At 45.1% G+C, this 18579-nt stretch overlaps 1 protein-coding gene across 1 annotated transcript in view; it reads left to right on the top strand.

Moving 5' to 3' along the window:
* Nucleotides 1-18579, top strand: part of LOC120025827 (calmodulin-regulated spectrin-associated protein 1-B-like) — a 112358-nt gene that overhangs the window by 77164 nt on the left and 16615 nt on the right. The window contains exons 12-14 of the mRNA XM_038970518.1: nucleotides 286-2842; nucleotides 5100-5239; nucleotides 5799-6016. Coding sequence (XP_038826446.1) covers nucleotides 286-2842; nucleotides 5100-5239; nucleotides 5799-6016 — 2915 coding nt within the window. The remainder of the gene's footprint in view (nucleotides 1-285; nucleotides 2843-5099; nucleotides 5240-5798; nucleotides 6017-18579) is intronic.

Consider the following 18579-nt stretch of genomic DNA (forward strand, 5'->3'; position numbering starts at 1 on the left):
TTCATTTAACATTTCAGTCATGTATGCTGAAACAAGAGAAAAGAAAAGCGAGATTTCAAGTATGTGCAGCTAGGGAAGGTGAACAACAACAGTGTCCTTTCATACTTCTCAGAACCCTTTCCACCTGCATGTTCAAGTTCACCTCTGTCTTCGTTAGATAGTGATGTTTAAAGATATTGTTATGGCAGTGTCATGGTCTTGCCTTGATCTTTCTCCTCTTTCCTCCCCTCTTTTCATCTCACCCCCTTCTCCTCTCCTCTCCCACTCGCTCCCCTCCCCACCCAGACCCCTTTCCCAGCCGGTGCCCTACGCCCTCCACTTCCCCCTGGAGAGAGAGTGCGATGGCCTGAGCCTGGCCCGCTCCATCAGCAAGGACAGCCTGGGATCCAACATCATCAGCATCACACCCAAACACATGCTTGGTGGGCCGGGGATGGGGATGGGTGTACAACTGCCCCCCCGCAGGCTCAACGGTCAGGACATGATAGGCCACATCCGCTTCAAGGACAAGGAGGTGGAGGAGGAAGAGCTGGTGGCCATCATCCACCCGGCGGCTCTGGCCAGGTGCTACGGCCCCCGTGCCGCCCCCGAGAGTGACGAAATGGAGCAGGACGACCTGGAGGTCCAGAGTGTGGTGACCTCCAGAGTGTCCAGCGCTCGGCACGCCTACTGCCTCGCTGCCCCTCACCCCGACCCCCAGGCTGAGAGTTTCTACCTGGAGCCCCTGATGCCAGCCGTTTTTAAGACTGCCAAAGAGAAGAGCATCAGCCTGAACAAGGAGGAGGAAAGCGGGGAGAGTACAAGCAAAGCGGTCCTTAAGAGAACCACTGAGGGTCTTAATTGCACGTTCACCCCCATCCCCAATGCGGAGGCCACCTCTGGTCCCTTCAGACCACCCACGAAGGGGGGTACGAGTTCTTCTCCGCTCCCTCTGATGGGGGCAGCAGAGCCCATCACCAGGGAGCAGTCCTGTGGCTTCTTCCTCCACCTGTCACCGGAGCCCGGGGACCAGACGACGGCCCTCTTGGGGCTGGCACCGAGCCACAGCCCCTTCCCTTCCGCCATTACTACAGCTTGGGTGGGCCGGGACTCATACTCTGAGATTGCAAACCTGGAAGAGGAGGAGGAGGAGGAAGATCAGATGGAGCTGGCCAAGGAAGTGGTGAGGAGTGTCATGGGGATGTGCCTGGGAGAGGGAGGGGAGAGCAAAGGGGAACCGGAGGGGGGCGAGGGCGAGTCGGCCAAGCTCCGGGAGGACATGAAGGTGTGCGAGCGCGAGGACAAGGAAGGCCTGGAGGCCTGGAGCGGGCCGTCCAGCCCTTGCCTTAGCACGGCGTCCTGGGCCAGCAGTGTGTGCAACAGCGGCACCGCGCGAATGACCAGCTTTGCAGAGCGCAAGCTCCACCGAAAGGTCAACAGCTTTTCCGACGGCAGCTCCAATAACAGCAGCTCCCAAAAGACCACGCCCGATGGCTCGGAGAGCGCCCCCTACACTCTAGGAGGCTTGTGGTGCCTGCAGGCTCCTAGCCCATGTCGGCTGGCTAAAGACGACGCTTTGCGGGTCAGGAAGGAGGGTGGCACCGCCAACGTCCTGGCCTCAGAGCTGGTGCAGCTCCACATGCAGCTGGAGGAGCAGCGGCGCGCCATAGAGCACCAAAAGAAGAAGATGGAGACCATATCGGCGTGCCAGCGACTCAAGCTGGGCAAGGCTGCCTTCCTCAACATTGTCAAGAAGGGGGGTGGCAAGAGCAACACGCTGCCCCAGCCCCTCAAACACCTGGAGACCCAATATCAGACAGCTGGCAAGGACAAGGCTTGTAGGGACGACTCGTGTTTGGATGTCCTGAAGGGTCAGGGGAAGGAGGGACAGCAGCAGAGGGACAGGGACAACAGAACAAACAGTGGCGGTGCAGGGCCACCGGACAAGGCGGTGGTCGAGCCAGACCTGAGCGAGTGTAGCCGCTCCATAGAGTTGCTGAATGAAGCCATCAGTGCCATTCAGCAACAGATGATGCAGCTGTCTCTACAGCAGGACCGTCTGATTAAGCAGAGCGTCCAGTCACCCCTAGTGGTCCCGCATGCCGCCTCCCTTCTATCCCTACCATCTGCCCCTACACCCACCCAAGACACCTCTTCAACTCCTTCCTCAGACTCCACCGTTACCCCCACCACTCACTCAGACTCCACCGCTACCCCCACCGACTCCAATTTCCGCCCGGCCGTGCATTTCATGGAGACCATCACCACCGCTCCACCCACCCGCCGCCCTCCCAAACTGAGCTCCGGATGCAGCCCCAGGACCAAACCCACAGAGCTCAAACTGACCAAGGAGAATGGCAGGCCGGCTTCCAAGACCGGCACCCCCGCATCCAACACAGACCCTAGGCGCTCCCCGGGGTGGCACACCACCTCCCGAGGGGAGCAGGATAGGGACCGGAGTCAGAACAGCAGCCCCACCTGCGTGATATTCACAGAGAGCCCCAGGGCCTTGGAGAGAGGCACGCTCCGTAGCACCACCTTCAAGATCAGAGATGAGGCCAACCAGCGCAGCCACAGAGACGGGCCCACCCTTAGCCCTAAGCATACCCCCCCTGAGGATTCAACCCCCTATGGCACCCCTCTCACACCCCACTGTGTGGACGTGGCTGAGGGGCTGGAGGGGCGAGAGCGTAGCGGCTCAGGGAAGGAGAACGAGCCCGGCGAGGAGGGAGGTCGAGGGAAAGGCCAGCTGATCGAGGTAGACCTGTCTGACCTGAAGGAACCATCGGAGGAAAAAGACTCCGATATAGGGGACACCTCGGCAGACGGAGAACAGAAGTCAGGACTGGGTTTCTTCTTCAAGGTAGGAATTTTACGAAGAGTGGCAGCATCTCAATAGTCTCTCCTCGTCTGAAGTAATGAATTTCCCCTTGAGGGACAATACATTTGTATTAGAGCTGTCAAAGTTAACGTGTTAATGACAGTTAGCTTTTACAATTGTATTTTATTTGTAGAATTTTTTTCAATTGTATTTTATTTGTAGAATTTTTTTCCAAAAGGTTGGTGAAAAACCCTTAAAGTTCCAATGCAGCCATTTTTATCTCAATATCAAATACTTTCTGGGTAACGATGAAGTACCTTAGTGTGATTGTTTGCAATTAAAATGGTCCAAATGAAATAAAAATTGCTTCTCAGGCAAGAATATAGCTAGGACTGTCTGGGAGTGGTCTAATTTACCACATGGTGATGTCACCATGGAAGGTCAAAACTCCGTCCCACCAAAACAGGCAGAAATTTCAGGCGGTCTTTTCAAACAGCTCTTACACTAAAGGGGCAATATCATAATTTTCACAATTTCACAGTATTATTCCAACCTCATAGTGTGGAAATATGCACTGATTGTACCAAACATTATGAACACCTGCTCTTTCCATGACAGACTGACCAGGTGAATCCAGGTGACAGTTATGATCACTTGTTAAATCGCTGCTGGGTATTTCACACTCAACAGTTTCCTGTGTGTATCAAGAATGGTCCACCACCCAAAGGACATCCAGCCAACTTGACACAACTGTGGGAAGCATTGGAGTCAACATGGGCCAGCATCCCTGTGGAACGCTTGGACACCTTGTAGAGTCCATGCTCTGAAGATCTGAGGCTGTTTTAAGCTGCCCGCATGCGCAGGTGGGCAGCTCCCCTCAGACTGCGCATCTGCTCAGAGAAACACGAGATTGAACTTCACTGAACTTTCTAGAGTTTTCCCCTTTAGTTAATACTATCAACATTTGCTGCGCTGTCTGAATTGTGCTCGAATCAACGCGATATTAGTCACTTTCGATGTAACATACCGAAACAAAATGAACAATGCAAGACTTGGTATGCAAAACTAACTGTGCAAGATATTTTCTTGTAGGCAGCTCTCATTGGTGTAGGATTCTATTTCATTGACGTGCGTGACTCGGCCCGTACTCTACACAGACCGGTGCGCCATTACCAATCAGAGCTGCAGTAGGCCTATATGCAAATTTCCATATATGGATCTGTGCCATTCACTTTGAACTGGACAGCATGAGCAGTCTTGACTAGACGCGCTTGTTTTGAGATCAAAGCGAGAGTTGCATGTAGCCGCCACTGCACATGTGTTCATATTCTTTGCTATTTAGTGAGTTATTAGCCCAGTCAACAATGGGGGAGTGGTTGCTTCCTACAAGAGCAAAACATTTTTGCATTTCTAGACGACTTTGAAAAGCAAGTCGGGTGAAGAGCTTTTTTTTATGGCTTAAAGGGGCAGTGTTGTATTTTGAGACTGTCTTGAATAAGCTAAGTCGCCAATAGGCAGAGGGTAGCATAATTTGTCTGATTCTCTGTAATAATGGTATGGGAATAATAATGAATTGTATTTTTTAAAGTGGTTTCTTGCAATCAAACAACATTTGGATAAGCAGGGTAATGTCAAGCCCTGCGTGTTTTTTTCAAAAGTCTCATGGAATGTAGGCCTACATTGAACACCACACAGGCTGACTGATAGGACAGCTATTTCCATGTTAAAATGTTATGGGATGCATTTTCTCCTTTGTTTTTTATGGTAGGCCACTCTGGTAGGCCCTACATTATGATCAAATAGCCACAGTAGCCTACTTGGCCAGTGTTAGAATTGTAACTTAAAGCAGGTACAGCCTCAGTGTTCACAGTAAACGCGTGCCGGAAGTTGCACAGAATTTTCACAATGTTCAAGTTTGCCCTCAGCAGACCTGAAATTTGCTCAGTACCGAAAAAAACATTAGAGGGAACATTGGGTCCAACTCAATAAATTAGGAAGGTGTTCTTAATGTTTTCTACACTGTGTATATAAAACCAGGCTAATCATGTTCACTAATCATGGGCCTTTAACCCATAGCAAAATTGAAATTAATCAAAATGAATTACTGAAAATCGTGCAATTAACACGACTAATTTGTGTTGAATTTAATTGATGAAAGCACCGGACAGGGGAACTAAAATTCCCAAAGAGGCATCATAACCGATTCAGTTTTCAGATCAGTGCCGATTTTGTCATGTGCCTTAGCAATGAAATGAATGTTGTTCTAGTAGTAAATCAATTTGGTCCCCCCCCCCCCAAGGACGATGAGAAGATGGCAGAGGATGAGAGGGCAAAGCGTCGCGCTCACTTTCTCCTCAAACAGCAGCGGAAGATGGAGGAGGCGCGGCTCCGCAAACTGCAGACGGAGGCTGAGAGCGAACAGAAACGAGACGAAGCCAGGTACAAACCATAGAGATGTACTAGGGAGCTGTTCCCAATGGCCACCTCTTTGAGAGCAAGTAGTCCATTTCCGAAATATTTTGTCAATAAATCGAAAAAGTGTGTAGTACCCCCACCTACTGTAATGGAGTGTGTATGGTCGGAACAGGTATAAAGCCAAGGTTGGTGAATTACTGCCACCTACAATTAAGGAATGTTTGCTTAGGAATATAATTATTGTCTGACCCCTACTGCTGACCTGAATGGAATTACGTGATCCTTCCTTAACCCATAGCAAGTCCCACCCACTTGACTACTACAAAATGGTGAACGCCCTCAATGGCGCTTCCCATGCTGTCACAGAAGCAGCCATTGAGAAGAGCTCTCTAGTATCTCTATTATACAAACACATCCGTGGCTGGTAGGCCAAAGATGGTTTCAGGTCCTGATATAGAACATATTCCATCATGGCGTGTGTGTATGTTGTGTCAGTGTGCAGGGATAAAGCAAGTGTGTGTGTGTGTGTGTGTTGTTTGTAAAGGCAAACATAAAGCAGGTGTGTGTGTCTCTTTCCCCCCAGGCGTAAGGCAGAAGAGGACCGGGTGAGGAAGGAGGAGGAGAAGGTGCGGAGGGAGCTGATCAAGCAGGAGTACCTGAGGAGGAAGCAGCAGGAGCTGATAGAGGAGCAGGGTTCGGTTAAGCCCAGGCCCAGGTGTAAAGCCAGGAAGACCTGGCCTAAGTCCCTGCATCGTGGAGAGTACTGCTCCGACACCGGCTTCTCCAAGGGATCCTCCACACGTAAGGCCTACACTAAAACACTATAACCCAAACCAACCCTGTCTCCCCTTTACAGATTTGAACCTCCCCCTAACTAATCTCATCCTCCCTCTAGTCTCTAACTAACCCTGTCTCACCCTATTCATGGGTCGCACGTAGCGTCACCCCATTGTTATTGACGTTCTCTTGAGGACTGTTAGCTGACTGAACGTTCTACTCAATGCATTTTCAATTGGCGCTGATGAAGATTTCACATTATTGTGACTTGTAAACACAATGCCATTACAAAAGCTGACAAATAATTAGTAGGGCGACGTCACGCCAAGACAGCTCGAAAATATTAGGAGCATCTCAGCACCTCTTCCCCCCTCAGGAGGCTGGAAATATTTGGCATGGGCCCTCAGAAAGTTGTACAGCTGCACCATCGAGAGCATCTTGACTGGCTGCATTACTGCTTGGTATGGCAAATGCACCGCCCTTGACCGCAAAGCGCTACAGAGGGTGGTGCAGACAGCTGTACCACACCAAAATGTGGAAAAAGTAAAGGGGTGTGAACACTTTCTGAAGGCACTGTCCATGTCTCCTGTCCCTATGATCCATGAAACGTACATGATACAGACATCTGGAGGCATGTACAGTGATTTCAGAAAGTATTCATACCCCTTGACTTATTCCACATTTTGTTGTTACAGCCTGAATTCAAAATAAATTAAATGTACTTTTTTCACCCATCTACACATACCCCATAATGACAAAGTGAAAATATGGTTTTAGATTTTTTTGGGTACATTTATTGAAAATGAAATACAGAAATATGTCATTTACATAAGTATTCACACCCCTGAGACAATACTTTGTAGAAGCACCTTTGGCAGCAATTACACCTGTGAGTCTTTCTGGGTAAGTCTCTAAGAGCTTTCCACACCTGGATTGTGAAACATTAGCCCATTATTATTATTATCTGTCAAATTGGTTGTTGATCATTGCTAGACGACCATTTGCAGGTCTTAACATAGATTTTCAAGTAGATTTAAATCAAAACTGTTCCTCGGCCACTCAGGAACATTCAGTGTCTTCTTGGTAAGCAAGCCCAGTGTAGATTTGTTCTTGTGTTTTAGGTTATTGTCCTGCTGAAAGGTGAATTCATCTCCCAGTGTCTGGTGGAAAGCAGACCGAACCAGGATTTCCTCTAGGATTTTGCCTGTGCTTAGCTCCATTCCGCTTCTTTTTATCCTGAAAAACCCCCCAGTCCTTAACGATTACAACCATACCCATAATGTGATGCAGCGACCACTATGCTTGAAAATATGGAGAGTGGTACTCAGTAATGTTATGCATTGGATATGCCCCAAATAATAACACTTTGTATTCAAGACAAAAAGTTAATTGCGTTGCCACATTTTTTGCAGTACATTTAGTGCCGTGTTGCAAACAAGATGCATGTTTTGAAATATTTGTATTCTGTACAGGCTTCCTTTTTTTCACTCTGTCAATTAGGTTAGTATTGTGGAGTAACTACAATGTTGTTGATCCATCCTCCGTTTTCTCCTATCACAGCTATTAAACTCTGTAAATGTTTTAAAGTCACCACTGGCCTCATGGTGAAATCCCTGAGCAGTTTCCTTCCTTTTTGGCAACGGAGTTAGGAAGGAGAACCTGTATTTTTGTTGTGACTGGGTTTATTGATCCACCATCCAAAGTGTAATTTATAACGACACCATACTCAAAGGGATTTTCAATGTCTGCTTTTTGTTTTACCCATCTACCAATAGATGCCCTTTTTTGCGAGGCATTGGAAAACCTCCCTGCTCTTTGTGGTTAAATCTGTGTTTGAAATTCACTGCACGACTGAGGGAACTTACAAAGAATTGCACACAGAGAGAGAGTCCATGCAACTTATGTGACTTGTTATGCACATTTTTACTCCTGAACTTATTTAGGCTTGCAATAACAAAGGGGTTGAATACTTATTGACTCAAAACATTTCTTCACTTTGTCTGTTGATACCACTGACGTGTGAGTAGCAAGAGGTAGGGAAAATGGAGAACTGTTTGTCAAATATTTTTTCCAAAATTGTATGTGTTAGTCATGCACATCCCCAATTTTATTTCGTAGTTAGCTCCTTAGCTAAAGCGCCATTACGACTAAGGTAGATAGTACAGCGTTTAGTCAACTAAGCGAGAACCCTTTCTTGTCCACACGTGCTTTGATCTCCGCAACGGTAGTAGTAGGCGCGAGTACCCTGACGACTCACACTAAATTATTCCGCAGCTCTGTCATTCACTACAAGAAACGAACATCCGTGGGCGTGGCGTAGCGTTTGGCCGGATCAAGGAGTCTGGGTAGCCAGGTTAAAGGCGATAGCGCATTGACGAGCAAAAGGAAACGTGCCGCGTTGCGGTAGTTCAGTGCGCTTCGCTGCGTGCATGGAAATGGACATGGCCGAGACAGCTGACACCTTCCTTCACAGAAAGTTATGTTAGACTGTTAAAGATTAGCAGGCCTATGTTAATTAATCAGTTATTGATCTGTCCTCTTGATATACAGTGCCTTCAGAAGTATTTACACACATTGACGTTTTCCAAATTTTATGTTACAGCCTGAATTTAAAATTGTTTAAATTTAGATTTTGTCACTGAACTACACACAATACCCCATAATGTCAAAGTGGAATTATGTTTTCGGAAATGTTTACAAATTAAGTAAAAATGAAAAGCTGAAATGTCTTCAGTCAATAAGTTCAACCCTGTTGTTATGGCAAGTCTAAATACAATGCATTTGGAAAGTATTCAGACCCCTTCAGTTTTTCCACGTTTTGTTACCTTGTTCTAAAAAATACTAATCAACCTACACAGAACACCCCATAATGGCAAAGCGAAAACAGGTTTTTAGAAATGTTTGCAAAAACAGATACCTTATTTACATAAGTATTTAGACCCTTTGCTATGAGACTCGAAATTGAGCTCAGGTGCATCCTGTTTCCGTTGATCATCCTTGATGTTTCTACAGCTTGATTGGAGTCCACCTGTGGTAAATTATATTGATTGGACATGATTTGGAAAGGCACACACCTGTCTATATAAGGTCCCACAGTTGACAGTGCATGTCAGAGCAAAATCCAAGCCATGAGGTCGAAGGAATTGTCCATAGAGCGCCGAGACAGGATTGTGTCGAGGCACAGATCTGGGGAAGGGCACCAAAACATGTCTGCAGCATTGAAGATCCCTAAGAACGCAATGGCCTCAATCATTCTTGAATGGAAGAAGTTTAGAACCACCAAGACTCTTCCTAGAGCTGGCCGCCTGGCCAAACCGAGCAATCGGGGGAGAAGGGCCTTGGTCAGGGAGGTGACCAAGAAACCGAACCCAACCAGATCAGAGAGGTGACCAAGAACCCAACCAGAGTTATTCTGTGGAGATGGGAGAACCTCCCAGAAGGACAACCATCTCTGCAGCACTCCACCAATCAGGCCTTAATGGTTGAGTAGCCAGACAGAAGCCACTCCTCAGTCACAGGCACATGACAGCCCGCTTGAAGTTTGCCAAAAGCCACCTAAAATACAGAGAGATCCTTGATGAAAACCTCAGACTGGGGTGAAGGTTCACCTTCCAACAGGACAACGACCCTAAGTGTAACCGATGTGAAATGGCTAGCTACTTAGCGGTGGTGCCCGCTAATAGCGATTCAATCGGTGACGTCACTCGCTTTGAGACCTTGAAGTAGTAGTTCCCCTTGCTCTGCAAGGGCCACGGCTTTTGTGGAGCGAAGGGTAACGATGCTTCGTGGGTGACTGTTGTTGATGTGTGCAGAGGGTCCCTGGTTCGTGCCCGGGTCGGGGCGAGGGGACGGACGAAAGTTAAACTGTTACATAACGTAGGAGTGGCTTCAGGACAAGTCTTTGAATGTCCTTGAGATGCCCAGACTTGAACCCGATCGAACATCTCAAATAAAATGTTATTTGTCACATACACATTTTTTGCAGATGTTATTGCGGGTGAAGTGAAATGGAGAGACCTGAAAATAGCTGTGCAGCGACATTCCCCATCCAACCTGACAGCGCTTGAGTGGATCTGCAGAGAAGAACGGGAGAAACTCCCCAAATACAGGTGTGCCAAGCTTGTAGTGTCATACCTAAGAATCAAGGCTTTAATCGCTGCCAAAGGTGCTTCAACAAAGTACTGAGTAAAGGGTCTGAATACTTATGTATATGTGATATTTCAGTTTTTTATTTTTAACAAATGTGAAAACTTTTTCCTTTGTCATTATGGGGTATTGTTTGTAGATTGATGAGGGTGGGAAACAATTTAATCAATTTTAGAATAAGGCTGTAACGTAACAAAATGTGGACAAAGTCAAGGGGACTGAATACTTTCTGTATGCACTGTACTTTCAGGAGTAAAGATGTGCTTACCCATTCACACAATAATGCAGTAATAGTGTTTTAACATGATTTTTAAATGATTACCACATCTCTGTACCCCGTACAATACATACAATTATCTGTAAGTTCCCTCAATCGAGCAGTGCATTTCAAGCACAGATTCAAGCACAAAGACCAGGGAGGTTTTCCAATGGTTCGCAAAGAAGACCAACTATTGGTAGATGGGGATATTCAATGTCTGATAGGTAAAAAACAATCAGCATGGTGCAGTTATTAATTACACTACAAAGATACAGGCTCCCTTCCTAACGCAGTTGCCGGAGAGGAAGAAAAACACTCAGGGATTTCACCAGAGTTTAATGGCTGTGATAGGAGATAATTGAGGATGGATCATTGTAGTTACTCCACAATACTAACATAAATTACAGAATGAAAAGAAGTAAGCCTGTACAGAAAACAAATATTCCAAAACATGCACAAAATAAAAATATTCCAAAACATGTACCTGTTTTCAATAAGGCACTGAAGTAATACTGCAAAAAAATGTGGCGAAGACATTCACTTTTTGTCCTGAATACAAAGCGTTATGTTTGGGGCAAATCTAATACAACACATTACTGAATACCACTCGATATATTGTCAGTATGGTGGTGGCTGCATCATGTTATGGGTATGGACTAGAGAGTTTTTTAGGATAAAATATAAGCAAAATAGAGCTAAGCACAGGCAAAATCCTAGAGGAAAACTAGGTTCAGTCTGCTTTCCATCAGACACTGGGGAGATAAATTCACCTTTCAGCATGACAATTACCTAAAACACAAGGCCAAATATACACTGGAGTTGCTTACCAAGACGACATTGAATGTTCCGGAGTGGCCTAGTTACAGTTTTGACTTAAATCAGCTTGAAAATGTAGGGCAAGACTTGACAGACACATCTCAACATCAACTGTTCAGAGGAGACTGCGGGAATCAGGCCTTCATGGTCGAATTGCTGCAAAGAAACCACTACTAAAAGACACCAATAATAAGAGGAGACTTGCTTGGCCCGGTGGAAATCTGTCCTTTGGTATGATGAGTCCAAATGTAAGATTTTTGGTTCCAACCGCCGTGTCTTTGTGAGACGCAGAGTAGGTGGACGGATGATCTCCGCATGTGTTGTTCCCACCGTGAAGCATGGAAGAGGAGATGTGGGGGTGCTTTGCTGGTGACACTGTCTGTGATTTATTTAGAATTCAAGGCGCACTTAACAAGCATGGCTACCACAGCATTCCACAGCATTCTGTAAAACCACAATGAGGACTTCAACCCATTGTAGTTTTAGATGTGTTTGATACGTTTTATATACACATTTTATTAGAATATTTATGAAATGCACATTGTTATATTTGGTGTAACCCTCTCACCAGGTTCGAATTTGACTCTCACGATATTACCTTAGAATATCTCAACAGCATGGGATATTAGGTGAGAAGGACATCTCCAATAAGAATCCCTATTGTAAACACGCTAGGGTGATGACAACTAGGGTATTAACTTCAGATAGAATGATTATAGATTTTTGTTATTATATAAGGAAATGCTTTCCCATGCATTAAAATGAAACTGAAACAGTGAATGACTCCAATGCTACAGACATAAGGTTCAAGATGGATATGATCACATTTTCAATGTACCACATCAAAAGAAATGAAAATAATAAACCCCAATGTTTTTTCACAACCCATGTCCAAATTACTGGCAAGCCTGCTTAAACCCGTTGACGCGCGTTGGAGCTCAAAGAAATGACGACACACAAAGTTCCCAAGCACCCCACCGTTGTGGTTACTCACTACTCGTAGATATTTCCTCAGCGAAGTATAGCAGTTCCATGCAGGTGTCATCACAAGATCCACAGCAAGCACAGCTATCAATGCAGACAGTACTCCTTAGCAGCAACAGATATCCCATAATAACATGAACTCGTTAATCTTCCACAAGCAGTTCTCTCCAGGTCTCGCACAATGCTAGGCTAAACTTGAGCTGTCAAATACCTCCACGATGAGACGGTAGCTTCAGTCTCTACTAAAAATGAATAAATCTTAAAAAATAAAATCAGTATTTCCCTTCAAAACACGGTAGATATGGGTTTTGGTATACTTTTATCGTCTTCTTTTATAGTTTTTCTTCACCAACACTGATAATGTCTCTCCAACCTTTTTCCAACGTCTCTTTTTCTCAGGCCTCCTGTTAACCTGGTCAACTCTCCCATTGGCCACATCTTAACAAGCTACCTTATTGGTCAAAACTTAAACTTAAAAGTAAGCCAACCTATTTCACTTGTACATTTAAATAAGTATTTCTTCAAAATAAATGCATTAACGACATTACAGTTCAGGAGCAATTCGATCACCTTTTAAATCTAATACCAATTAATTAAAACAAATAAACTCTATACTTGGTTTTAACAACGGTATTACATTGGTAACACTTTTTTCCCTCAACTCCAACCCCATTTGATGCATGGAACGGATGTGTGTGGAGCTATGTCTACATAAGGGTGCTAAAAACATTTTTTAAGTATGTTACAATATATTTCGATTTTCTTTAACACTTTTTTGGTTACTACATTATTCCATATGTGTTTCAGAGATTTGATGTCTTCACTATTATTCTACATATACGTAGGTGTCCAAACTTTTGACTGGTACTGTACATCCCATGTTGTGTGTGTGTGTTTGTATTCTTTGTTTAGCTTTCTGTGTGTGTATTGTCTGTTTACCCCTACGTGTGTGTTTTTGTCACCCAGGTTATTCTCTGAGAGCATCCATGTTGATGAGAGCCCAGGGATCAGCAGCAGGCAGTAGGGGAGGTGAAACATCTAACCTCATCTGCATGACCCCCTGACCTCATAACATCATACCATACTTCATAGGGCTAGTTTTTCCTGGTCAGGTTATGTCAGGAAAGAAATTCCAAGCCCAACCCACAACCTCTTCAGAAAGTCTGATCAAGTGGACCACTAGCCCCTTTCCCCCTAAGCAGATGTGAGAGAATGGCATAGATTTGTGTAATGTGATGGGCTTACTTTGCCCTCTTATAGGATCGGGGGAATTTTCTCTCCATCTCTCTCTCTCTCTCGGTATCTCTCTTACTCTCTCTCGTGGCATGCCATGAGGGTAAGAACATGATTGTGCCTGGCTGAGCAAGCAGAGAGCAATGCCTGAGTTTGCAATGTAACATTTTAAACGGTTTTCATATCAGTCCACTGCTAATGTGACATCACACTGTGCCTGCAGCGTTGTGCCTTCCTGGCTTGTGTAAGCATGGGTTAGGGTTGGGCGATATTACAATAGCATCGTCTTTCGACGATGATTGACAGCCATTGTCCATGGTTACGACATCGAGATGTAACAAATGATGGTTTAGCCTATTGGAACTTGACTGGCGCTGCACAGTAAAAAAAAGTATCGCAGGGACCCAAGGGACATTCCGAGTAATTTGCATATTGCTATTTGCTATACCCTATTTCAATAAATGTGATTCATAGCCTACAGAACGCAAGAGAGGAATGTAGACCAGACGGAGCAGAGAATTCCACCAAAGCAGCACAAAATGTCTAGTCAGAAAATATTGTTTATCCTCGCTCTGCCTAAACCAATTTTTCCATCTCAAAAAGTTATTTGAATAGTCTAAAAACGTAAGGTAGCCAGAGGACTAATAATGACTGAACAAGCAATATCAATAGCCTACAGAAAAAGCCAACGACAAGCTTAGTCAGGTTTAAGTTTATTAAGAACTAAAAGATCTATGCGGGTCAGGAAAATCCCTCAATGCGAGGTTGAGAAGCAAATGGCCAGATTGTCCTACAAAGCCTATCATAAAAGCTTTAAGACAAGATAAAGTTATGAACAGTAGCGTATTTCCCAAATATTCCAGCTTTAAAAAATAAAAAAAATAAGGAAAGTATATAGCCTAGGCATAGGCAATTTTTTATGAGGCAAATAAACAATTATTTTCCAGTTGTGAAGACTGTAGACTGCTTCCATCCAGCCCATGATGTAGGCCTATAACCTAGCTCACTAAGGCAGCCCGCTCCTCATCACAGACATAGACCTGTTATGCTTCTCTACCAGAAAGGAATATTAGAAAAGATTTGCCATTGCCTGCACTTAGCCTCTGCCCAGGTATTCAACAACATGATCTTTTGTCATGATTTGTCCACTTGAGTTCGATTCCGCATTATAGCCCAACTGTCGTTTTTGGGGGAAGGGTGGCCAATAGGGGCGAGAGCATCATATACGATGATATTTTATGTGTACATAATCACAATAGGACAGGTTGACATCACCTAACCATTTGGGGTGAGGGTGTGGGTGTGAGCAGGGTTGGGTAGGTTACTTTCTAAATGTAATCCGTTACTAGTTTCATGTCCAAACTTGTAATCAGTAACGTAACTTTTGGATTACCCAAACTCAGTTACTTACTCTGATTACATTCAGTTACTTTTAGATGACTTTCCCCTTAAGAGGGATGTATGTTGGTAATTGTATGTTAACAATTGAACAAAATCTATTGCAGGATAAATCAATGTTAAAGTTTACATAGCTGGCCATACATGGATGTTTAATTTAACTTTTTTTTGTAGGCTTATTCTAACCCCTCGCTTTCTACTACATATAATAACACGATTCAATTTTATCATTACATTAATATATATAATTTATAAGTCCAAAAATGAATGTAGCAACTACAGATTGCCCCTTTTTTAAGTCTATCAAAAGTGTGCGAGTTTGAGCATAGCATTAGGGCTATGGATTTTTTAAAATGTATTATTTCTTACACTGTTACCCCAGGAAATCTTAAGTGTTATTACATACATCCGGGAGAAACTATTGGATATAAGAGCAACTTATCAACATTACGACCAGGAATACGACTTTCCCGAAGCGGATCCTCTTGTTTGGTTCCCCACCCAGGACAATGGATCGGACCCCAGCAGGTGACCCAAAACAACGGCGTCGCAGACGGAGCGGTCTTCTGGTCAGACTCCGTAGACAGGCTCATCGCCCACCGCTCCCGAGTATACTACTCGCCAATGTCCAGTCTCTTGACAACAATGTAGACGAAATCCGAGCAAGGGTTTCCTTCCAGAGAGACATCAGAGATTGTAACATTCTCTGTTTCACGGAAACATGGCTCACTCGAGATACGTTTATGTACAGCCACCTGGTTTCTTCACGCATCGCGCCGACAGAAACAAACATCTCTCTGGTAAGAAGAAGGGCGGGGGTGTATGCCTTATGATTAATGAGTCGTGGTGTGATCATAACAACATACAGGAACTCAAGTCCTTTTGTTCACCTGACCTAGAATTCCTTACAATCAAATTCCGACCGCATTATCTACCAAGAGAATTCTCTTCGATTATAATAACAGCCGTGTATATCCCCCCACCAAACAGACACCTCGATGTCCCTGAAAGAACTTCATTTGACTCTATGTAAACTGGGAACCACATATCCTGAGGCTACATTTGTTGTAGCTGGGGATTTTAACAAGGCTAATCTGAAAACAAGGCTCCCTAAATTCTATCAGCATATCGAATGCGAGACCCGGGCTGGCAAAATTCTGGATCATTGTTAGTCTAACTTCCACAACGCATATAAAGCCCCCCATCGCCCTCCTTTTGGCAAATCTGACCACGACTCCATTTTGTTGCTCCCAGCCTATAGACAGAAACTAAAACAGGAAATGCCCGTGCTCAGGTCTGTTCAACGCTGGTCCAACCAATCTGATTCCACTCTTCAAGATTGCTTCGATCACGTGGACTGGGATATGTTCCGGATAGCGTCGAACAACGACATTGATGTATACGCTGATTCGGTGAGCGAGTTTATTAGCAAGTGCATTGGTGATGTTGTACCCATGGCAACTATTAAAACCTTCCCCAACCAGAAACCGTGGATTGATAGCAGCATTCACGCAAAACTCAAAGCACAAACCACTGCTTTAATCAAGGCAAGGCGACCTATTCCCTCCACAAGGCAATCAAACAAGCGAAGCGTCAGTATAGAGACAAAGTAGAGTCGCAATTCAACGGCTCAGACCCAAGAGGTATGTGGCAGGGTCTACAGTCAATCACGGACTACAAAAAGAAAACTAGCCCGTCGCTGACCCCGATGTCTTGCTCCCAGACAAACTAAACAACTTCTTTGCTCGCTTTGAGGACAATACAGTACCACTGACACGGCCCGCTACCAAAACCTGCGGGCTCTCCTTCACCGCAGCCAACGTGAGTAAAACATTTAAACGTGTTCACCCTCGCAAGGCTGCCAGCCCAGACGGCATTCCTAGCCGCGTCCTTAAAGCATGCGCAGATTAGCTGGCTGGTGTGTTTACGGACATATTCAATCAATCCCTATCCCAGTGTGCTGTTCCCACATGCTTCAAGAGGGCCACCATTGTTCCTGTTCCCAAGAAAGCTAAGGTAACTGAGCTAAACGACTATCGCCCCGTAGCACTCACTTCCGTCATCATGAAGTGCTTTGAGAGACTAGTCAAGCATCATATCACCTCCACCCTACCTGACACCCTAGACCCACTCCAATTTGCTTACAGTCCCAATAGGTCCACAGACGACGCAATCATACTGCACACTGCTCTAACCCATCTGGACAAAAGGAATACCTATGTAAGAATGCTGTTCGTCGACTACAGCTCAGCATTTAACACCATAGTACCCTCCAAACTCGTCATTAAGCTCGAGAACCTTGGTCTCGACCCCGCCCTGTACAACTGGGTCCTGGACTTTCTGACGGGCCGCACCCCAGGTGGTGAGGGTAGGAAACAACATCTCCACCCCGCTGATCCTCGACACTGAGGCCCCACAAGGGTGCGTTCTCAGCCCTCCTGTACTCCCTGTTCACCCATGACTGCGTGGCCATGCACACCTCCAACTCAATCATCAAGTTTGCAGACGACACTACAGTGGTAGGCTTGATTACCAACAACGACGAGACAGCCTACAGGGAGGAGGTGAGGGCCCTTACAGTGTGGTGTCAGGAAAATAACCTCACACTCAACGTCAACAAAACAAAGGAGATGATCGTGGACTTCAGGAAACAGCAGAGGGAGCACCCCCATATCCACATCGACGGGACAGTAGTGGAGAGGGTAGAAAGTTTTAAGTTCCTCGGTGTACACATCACGGACAAACTGAAATGGTCCACCCACACAGACAGCGTTGTGAAGGCAGAACAGCGCCTCTTCAACCTCAGGAGGCTGGAGAAATTTGGCTTGTGACCAAAAGCACTCACAAACTTTTACAGATGCACAATTGAGAGCATCCTGTCGGGCTGTATCACTGCCTGGTACGGCAACTGCTCCGCCCACAACCGTAAGGCTCTCCAGAGGGTATTGAGGTCTGCACAACGCATCACCGGGGGCAATCTACCTGCCCTCCAGGACACCTACACCACCCGATGTCACAGGAAGGCCAAAAAGATCATCAGAGACAACAACCACACGAGCCACTGCCTGTTCACCCCGCTATCATCCAGAAGGCGAGATCATTACAGGTGCATCAAAGCTGGGGCCGAGAGACTGAAAAAAAGCTTCTATCTCAAGGCCATAAGACTGTTAAACAGCCATACTGACTCAAATCTCTAGCCACTTTAACAATTAATAATTGGATGTAATAAATGTATCACTAGTCACTTTAAACAATGCCACTTTATATAATGTTTACATACCCTACATTACTCATCTCATGTATAAACTGTACTCTATACCATCTACTGCATCTTGCCTATGCCGTTCGGCCATCGCTCACCCATATATTTATATGTACATATTCTTATTCATTCCTTTACACTTGTGTGTATAAGGTAGTTGTGAAATTGTTAGATTACTTGTTAGATATTACTGCATGGTCGGAACTAGAAGCACAAGCATTTCGCTACACTCGTATTAACATCTTCTAACCATGTGTATGTGACCAATAAAATTTGATTTGGATGTCTTTTTAAAAATTAGATTGAGCAATAAAAGCCCCACTTTTATTCCATAGGCTGGGGATCCGCACAATGCAATGCAGCTGTTGCAAGAGCGCATTTTTCAATGGCTATCTAATGGTTTCAAAAACAATGATTGACAGGCAGCTTAAACTTCTTCAATTCAACCATTTTTAGGTTCAAATGTACATTTAGATATGTGAATAGCCA

The sequence above is a fragment of the Salvelinus namaycush genome, chromosome 31, assembly GCF_016432855.1.
Source record: "Salvelinus namaycush isolate Seneca chromosome 31, SaNama_1.0, whole genome shotgun sequence".
Lineage (NCBI taxonomy): Eukaryota > Metazoa > Chordata > Actinopteri > Salmoniformes > Salmonidae > Salvelinus > Salvelinus namaycush.